We start from the raw sequence: 9,029 nt of genomic DNA, 5'->3' as shown, positions 1-9,029 counted from the left end.
TCATTACTTTCTATAGCTGTCTCTCTTAATCCTTCATTATCTTGAATTTTTTCACCTAGAAAACTGCCTCTTCACAGTCACAGCCTTTTACTTTTATGCCAAGATCTGGAACTTGCTGATGTACACAGTTATCATGAGCCCATACCTCTGTGACACGCTGGTTCAACTTTTCCTTCCCATTAGCATGGTTCATGCTTTACCTTTCAGTATATCAGTGTTGCGGTTGTCCTTGTGTGCAAACCAGAAAATCCATTACTTCCTGTGTAAACTCACAGAGATCAACAAATTTGCCAATTATGATAATTTCAGCAATAACATTTTGATATACACCATGGGTAACATGTTTTATCATGTACCACTATCTCGGATATTTTCTTTTACATTTAAATCATGTTATCTATTTTACAATCCCATATACAGAGAGAAGATGAGGAATCTTTTGTACCTTTTCTTCTCAACTCTCACTGAAAACCTTGCTCGATGAGATCAGTTTTATTGTGGGCTGCAGCTCTTCAGTTGTTTACTAATCATTTTAAAATAAGGTGTTGTAAGTATACACTTTTAATACTTCAAATGGTGAACCCTGCTATTTATGACTGGAGAAATGGGGAAATGAAGGGTGTCTTGGGTCATCTCATTCTTGACATTCATGTTTAGTTATTGTATAATTATTGATTTTAACTTTGATTTCTATAATGTGATAATATAACAAAGTAAATATAAACTCAATAATTTAGTCATCCATCACCCATTTCATCTACAATTAACAGTTACATGATATCTAGGTATTAATTAGTTTAAATTTAATCTAATTCTGTTGTATGTTAAGGTATATGTATACTTTTATGTGATCCCATTAAATAAACTATATTATCTGACTCCATTGAAAACAGTTTTCATTTTGGATTTCAATTTCAACAGACATTTATCAACCCATCTCAAATAAGCAATTCTATCTTATTTATATATGGAGGGGAACAGGTTCAGGGAGTTTGAATTTTTGCATCCCAATACCTCAGCTTCTTCATGAGCAGATGCTTAGGATCATAGTGCTTATATTTTTTGTGTGCTTAGATATTTATTGAAGAATTAAGACAAAAAGTCATCCTACTGAGTGGGAGAAGATCTTTACCAACCCCACATCAGACAAAGGTCTGATCTCCAAAACATATAAAGAACTCAAGAAACTAGACATTAAAATTCTAATTAAACACAATTAAAAAATGGGGCACTGAACTGAACAGAGAATTCTCAACAGAGCAAGTTCAAATGTCCAAAAGACACTTAAGGTCATGCTCAACCTCTTTAGCAATCAGGGAAATGCAAATCAAGACAACTTTGAGATACCATCTTACACCTGTCAGAATAGCTAAAATCAAAAACACCAATGATAGCCTATGCTAGAGAGGATGTGGAGTAAGGAGAACACTCATCCATTGTTGGTAGGAATGCAAATTTGTACAACGACTTTAGAAATCAGTGTGATGGTTTCTCAGGAAACTAGGAGTCAACCTACCTCAGAACCCAGCAATTCCACTTGGGAATATACCCAAGAGATGCCCAACCATACTACAAAAGCATTTGTTCAATTATGTTCATAGCAGCACTATTTGTAATAGCCAGAACCTGGAAACAACCTAGGTGCCCCTCAATAGAAGAATGGATAAAGAAAGTGTGGTACATATACACATTAGAGTTCTACTCAGCAGTAACAATGACATATTGAATTTTGCGTGCAAATGGATGGAAATAGAAAACAATATCCTGAGTGAGATAACCCAGACCCAGAAAGAAGAATATGGCATGTACTCACTCATCAGTGGATTCTAGCCATAAATAAAGGAATTGAGCCTATAATTCATGATCCTAGAGAAGCTAAATAAGAAGGTGAACCCAAAGAGAAACATATATTTATCCTCCTGAAAACTGGAACTAGGCAAGATCACTGGGCAAAAGTTGGGAGCATGGGGGTGGGGGTCGGGTGGGTGGAAGTCGAGAGGGGGAAAGAGAAGGGAGAAGGGGAGGATGGGGAGAGCTTGAGGGAATGGGATGGTTGGGATGGAGGAGTGTGGTTGTGGGAGCAGGGAAGTAGATATCTTTATTAAGGGAGCTACTTTAGGGTTGGCAAGAGACTTGACTCTGGAGGGATTCCCAGGTGCCCCAGCTTGTTCCTTGGGCAGCAGAGGAGAGGGAGCCTGAACTGGCCTTATCCTATAGCCACACTGATGAATATCTTGCATATCACCATAGAACCTTCATCTGGCCATGGATGGAGATAGAGACAGAGACCCACATTGAAGCACTGGACTGAGCCCCCAAGATCCAAAGGAAGAACAGAAGGAAGGAGAACATGAGCAAGGAAGTCAGGACTGCGAGGGGTGTTTCCACCCACTGAGATGGTGGGACTGATCTAATGGGAGCTCACCAAGGCCAGTTGGACTGGAACTGATGGAGCATGTGATCACACCGGACTCTCTGAATGTGGCTGACGGTGGAGACTGACTGAGAAGTCAAGGACAATGGCACTGGGTTTTGATTCTATTGCATGGACGGGCTTTGTGGGAGCCTAGTCTGTTTGGATGCTCACCTTCCTGGACCTGGGGGGAGCGGGGAGGACCTTGGACTTCCCATAGGGTAGGGAACCCTGATTGCTCCTTGAACAGGAGAGGGAGGGGGAGGGGGAGGGAAGTAGGAGGAGGGGAGGAGGTGGAAATTTTCAATAAAAAATAAAGTAAAAAACAAAAAAGAATTAAAATAATGAGTAATAGAGTTATTGAGAGACAATTTCAGAAATGGGAGTAGCAAGCACTGCAAGTTTAAATGAACTGAATGAATAGTATTTGGTTTTCCCATACATTATACTTATACTATATTGATTTTATTTTTACATATGGGACATATAAAATCAATATAGCATAACTATAATGTATGGGTGCTTATATTTTGATGTGAGTTCAAACATAAAAATTTCATATTATTTTTAAAAAACACTACCATGCATGTGATACATAACTATCATCTCATCAATCAGGGGCTGTGAATGGAGAACTGGAGTTACAGACATGTATGAGCTTGATAGTTAAACCTACTTTTGTTTTTAAAGGTTTTAAGTTTTAGCTCCTGGAATCCTTCTTTTCCTTTTTCCCACCTACCATGCTGAACTTTCTTTTGTAAATACAAGATTTCATCAGAGGTTTAAAAGTGTTCTAATATATTAAATTTAAAACTGTATAAGTAAAATGATACATTGAATATCAGAATTCCTCATTCAAGTGTTATAATATTGTACTTTGGAATAATTTCAGATCCTGTAAAATGTTTTTGGTCATTAATAATGGACCTAGGCTGTAATCAGTTATTAATCCATATGTCTCAAATAAAAGAGCTTTATGTAGAAGCGTTTACAAGATATGAGTATATCACTAGCTACAATTATGAAATAAAGACACACTAAACATTTAAGAGTTCATGTGTAAAAGTGGAATACTATTAAATTACCAAAAATGTAGGAAAAACATTGATGAAATTGCCCTGAATAATATCATTTATGGGAATATTTTTTCTTTCTTTATTCTTTTATTCAATATCCTGACTGTCATTTCTCCTTCTCTCCTTCCAGTTCCCACTCCCCATCTTGCCATTTGAGAAGATCTGCTTCTCCTCTGGTGTCCCTTAGAAAAAGCTGGCTTCCCAGTAATATCAACAAAGCAAGGCACAATAACATATATGGATTCTAGCCATATACCCTCTTCTCAGGACTGGGCAAGGCAACCCAGTATGAGGAAAAGGGAATCATGAGCAGGATAAAAGATGCTAAGACACCCACATTTCCTCTGCTATGAGTCTCCAAAAAAACATCCAAACTAAAACCATAATATATTATCAGAGGACCTGAGCAAACTCATGTTCTCTGATTGCATCTTCAGTCTTTGTTAGTCCCTAGGAGCCCCACTTTTTTGGTTATGTGGGTCACACACTCCTAGTGTCCTTGAACCCTTTGGCTCCTAAAATTCTTTCTTCCCTTCTTTCAGGGTGTTTTCCAAGAGTACAGACACAATAGAGATTTCTCTTTCCTCCTAATATTTAGCTGTGTGTCTCTGCATCTACTCCTATGAGCTGCTTGAAGAAGCCTCTCTGATGACAAGTAATATTATTTTTAATATTACTTCCCTAAATGCAAGACAGCCTCCCATTCAAATTTGCAAGTTGGATTTGATAAAATTAATTGTTTTTATAATAAGTTGAATCAAGCATCAGGTCAAATTAAGCACATAGATAAAAACTCTATTATCAAATTTATTTTGTAGAAGGGTTTACTATCTTGAGTAGATATGTAAGCCAAACAACTTAATCTTAAAAATAAAGTATTAAAATTTTATAATCACCTATTTATTCTTCAATTATATCCCTATTTTTCTATCTAGTTTAAAAGACAAAATGTAAATTGATGATATGTGTGTGTGTGTGTGTGTAAAAGGTGCTCAATATATATTTAATTAATTTAGTTGAGCACTGTAGATACCTGAAAAACACAGAAAGAATAGAGATTTTAGTTTTTAATCTCAGCTTCAGAGAGTTCATTCCATGACTGTAGCCCCATGTGCTTAAGATAGATATTACAGTTGCAATACTATGTGGTAGAGGAGAAAATTACCACATCTATTTTTATGCCACATCTTTGAAATCAGAGTGATGCAATAAAGAGAATGAGATTTCACAATCTGTTCTCCAGAGGAAGAGAACAAGTCACTTGCAAACTACATGCTTACCCATAGTAGGCATCTTTGGGATTAGAATAAAAGTGGAGTAAATAACTGGACTAATGAGGCAATTTTTATTTATCCCCTTGAGATATGTGATTGGGTAACTCAGTGTGAGGTGTAAGTTTAAAGCATAATACTTGCACACTCAGAACGAGAAGCACTTGGACCTTTTAGTGAAGTTACTGAGGACAAATACTAAATTTCCAATATACAGGTTAGCTTCTGAAATTAAGATAAGTATCTTATGAAAATTTTATCCTGAGGTAACATGAGTAAGAAAGTAAGTGAGAAAGAGTAAATATGAAAAGAGATCCTCTTGATTTGTCTTTTCTCAGTCAAGTAATCCCATGAAATAAATCCAACATTGATGAATATTTTATTTACCAGGTTCCATATTCTGAACAACCAGAGGTATGATTTTTATTCATTAAAAAATATTTTCTTTCTCAACACATATTTCTCTTAATATATTACACTATTTTTCTGATTTTTTATACTGTGGACAGAAGACTTTGGAGTACTTTAAACATTAAGACTATTATATATGAGGTAGGTAAAAAGAGATAATATAGGTTTCTATCAATAGAATATAACTATAGCCAGTGGTATTCTAAGGCTATTCTAACAAGTACTTAAGTGATTCTGTCACAGATGCTCTTGAATTCAATTTTCTTTTTACTTTATTCATTTCAAAATTCCCACAAAAATAATGGAACTAAAAAACCAAACAGCACTTTCAGAATTCCATCTGCTTGGACTGACAGACAATCACAAACTTCTGCCCCTCATCTTCACCATGTTCCTCTTCATGTATCTGATCACAGCTCTGGGAAACCTGCTTATCATCATGGCCATCAGCTCTGACTCCCAACTGCACACTCCCATGTACCTTTTCCTCTCTATTCTTTCCATTAATGACATTTGTTATAGTACAGTCACAATCCCCAAAATGCTGGTGAACATTCAAGTACAGGACAACAGCATAAGTTACATAGAATGTCTCTCTCAAATATGCTTTGTTTCAATTTTTGGTGGAATGGAAAATTTTCTACTGGCAGTGATGGCCTATGACCGCTATGTGGCCATTTGCAAACCCCTAAGGTACACAGTCATCATGAACTCTTTTCACTGTGTCCTGATGGTTCTATTCTCCCTTTTCCTTAGCATTATGGATGCCCTGCTCCACAGTCTGATGGTCCTGCGGCTTTCATTTTGCACAGAACTAGAAATCCCCCACTTTTTCTGTGAGCTTGCGCAGATTATCAAGCTTGCCTGTTCGGATACCTTTCTTAATAATTTCCTGATATTTGTTGCAGCATTTTTCTTTGGGGGTGGTCCTGTCTGTGGAATTATTTTTTCATATATTTACATCGTGTCCTCAGTCTTAAGAATGCCAACATCTGCAGGAAAGCACAGAGCCTTTTCCACTTGTGCATCACATCTGTCTGTCGTTTCCTTATTCTATGGGACAGGATTTGGTGTGTACATCAGTTCTGCAGTGACAGATTCTCTCGAAAACACTGCAATAGCTTCCATGATGTACAGTGTAGTTCCTCCATTGCTGAACCCCTTTATCTATAGTCTACGAAACAGGGAAATGAAGAAAGCATTGGGGAAACTTGCTGGTAGAATCATTTATCTTGTGTGATGTATCCTGTGGTATCCATGTGGCATTTTAGAGAAATTCAAATTCAGTAGAATTCTAGTGAACAAAAATTCTCCCCTTTTCTGTAGTACCTAAAATGACTTCAATGTGTGATAATGACTTGGCATACTTCAACTCACGCTCAATTTTGTTTATGTTGTATGGTCTGGATTAAGCTCTATCTATATTACCTTAGTTCTCAGGGCAGTTACTTTACCCACAATACACAGAAAGACTACCTAAAATTACAGATGTTATTATATTTTTTTCTCAAAAGTAGTTACAGTTGGTAAACTGGACTTGGTATGAATACCACTGAAATAAAACTGCATCTATGTGGTAGTATTATTTTTTTGGTGACCTGAGAATTTCAACTTATTACTTAGATTCCTATCAACTTGCTAGATATGTACTGAGAATCTATCATCATCTACCTATCTATCTATCTATCTATCTATCTATCTATCTATCATCTATCATTATAGTAAGGATATCTATTATAATGTATCTTTATTAATAAAATTTATTACATTAAAATATCAGTTAGTTCAGATTCATAAAGCTTTAAAATGAACAGTGAAATTGGTTTCAGTTTAAGATTATCAGTTGTTGCATTAGTGAATTAAAATATAACACTTCATTTTTTTCAAGTATGTTGGAAGATTTATAACAAGATATAGGTAATTTTCATTTGATTCTATAAAAAAAAATATTCCTCCCCGGAACTGGTTTTCTTTAGAAATGCTATGGATTTAGGGAAAAACATAGATGTCAAATTAAATATGATGCCAAAGACATACCATTTCAGCCCTTTGCTCTGTTACATGAATATTTAACACTTGAATAATTGACATAACACATCTTTGCATTGGACTGAGTGATGGCCTTATGTCCATCTGGTCATAGAAAATGTATTAGAAATAGCTTTTATTATGCAAAATACTAAAAATTCCACTAAGAATCTACATGTAGATTTTTAAATAATTGCATATTTATAATTTCTTATTATATTTTTACTGAATGTATTTTATATATTAGTACCAATGCTGTCTTTTATTCATGATATAAATGTATAGAAAGACAGGTGTGAATATGAGGCTAACAAAGAGAGAAGTAGCATAGAGAAGTAGACAATACCGTCTTTATGTTGAAAGCTATTGAAAATAAACAGGGGTCCTGGAAATACTGACATATTTGTAAAATCTTTGGATGCCAAGTTAAATATAAACAATGAGAAAGAAATGCCTCAAGTTAATATCAATACAAAGTATCTCTCCATTCCCCAATGAAAATTAACTTTTAATGTGACAGAACTCACAAAACTAAATACACAGAAAAAAAAACAAAAACTCAAATTCATAATTGGACAGTTTTTAAAAAATAATTGCCAGAAAGAATAAACGAGAACTTTTCTTAATAAAAAAAGGGAAGAAGAAAAATATGTAATAATATTTTTCCAACATAATATTTTATTGATTATTTTGGAGTTCTATAAAATTAACCTCAATCACACTCACTTCTCATTCCATACTGCTGGAAGGTTTTGGGCAGGCTGCTGGGCAGTGGAATGCATTAATCATCTTATTATGTGCTACATTTTGTGTGAGCAGTACCAGCGTGCTAGGCAAGATATACCAACTGATACAATAGTTTGAAAAGTCCTAAGAAATAATGTCACTTCTCAGACGAATTTGAGACTTTCCTACATAAGAGAAATTAATGACTGATGATGTAATGCTGATCCAAATCTCATGGATGTGAACATCATAAACCCTAGGTTAAAACCTGTTGCTGTTATTTTTAAATGTCCATGCTGATTGTCTTATACATATTTGTACTTTTATCCTTAGACCTGGGGTGCTCTCACCCATGGTCAGAGAATTTCTTTTGATACAGGCAGTAGTCGATGGAGAAATTCATAACTGGAAAAGTGCTGAGAATAAAAAATTGAGTTCTCATTCCTAAATGGGACACGTATAGTAACCATGCCATCAAGGCTTGGTGAACATGGCAGAAGACAAGGAGGAAAGAGTATCTAAGGCTGAATGAGGAGAATAGTGAAATGGTGTCTTCTGTAAATGGCATGCCTATGAAATTCCTGAACACCCTATGACTGTGGCTACCTTCACAAGAACTGTGCCAGATCAAGGCTGCCAAATTACTTGCACATATCAAGTGCACAATCTCGAGGTCAAACTTCTTCCATAAGATCTGTTTGGAGTGGGTAGTAGCTGGAGGAGGGAGAATCCTTCATTTTGGAGAATGTGGCACCAACTGGATTCAGTACATTCTCCAAAAAATATGTACATTAAATTGGAGGGAATTTTGTGGAAGAAAATGTGAGGAATGTTAGAGGGATAAATAGAGATAGATATGATTGTATTTCATTGTAACAATTTGTAGAATTCTGAGAAATAAAAATTTAAACATTTAAATAGAAAAAAGGGAAATGCATTGATAATTTATCTAGTTTTATTAAAAACCATACATAACAACAACATCATAACTATTTCTCGTCAAGATCCAGCCAGGCTATGTTTATGGATCCACTTTTTAATATTTTTCTACTAAATCAGCTCTTGATAATTTACATTTTTCCTCTAAAATCACTTTTAGATATA

General features: G+C 35.3%; 1 protein-coding gene across 1 annotated transcript; it reads left to right on the top strand.

Moving 5' to 3' along the window:
- Window positions 1–5,472: 5,472 nt before the first annotated feature.
- On the top strand, window positions 5,473–6,411 carry LOC121451684 (olfactory receptor 7G2-like). The gene has a single exon (XM_041657382.1). The coding sequence runs from the start codon at window positions 5,473–5,475 to the stop codon at window positions 6,409–6,411; it is 939 nt and encodes a 312-aa protein (XP_041513316.1).
- The last annotated feature ends 2,618 nt before the right edge of the window (window positions 6,412–9,029 follow it).

This window comes from Microtus oregoni, unplaced genomic scaffold, assembly GCF_018167655.1.
Source record: "Microtus oregoni isolate MIOR12 unplaced genomic scaffold, Mior012 000008F_ref0000371, whole genome shotgun sequence".
Lineage (NCBI taxonomy): Eukaryota > Metazoa > Chordata > Mammalia > Rodentia > Cricetidae > Microtus > Microtus oregoni.
The sequence above is the reverse complement of the archived record's forward strand: the minus strand, read 5'-3'. Positions and strand labels throughout refer to the sequence as shown.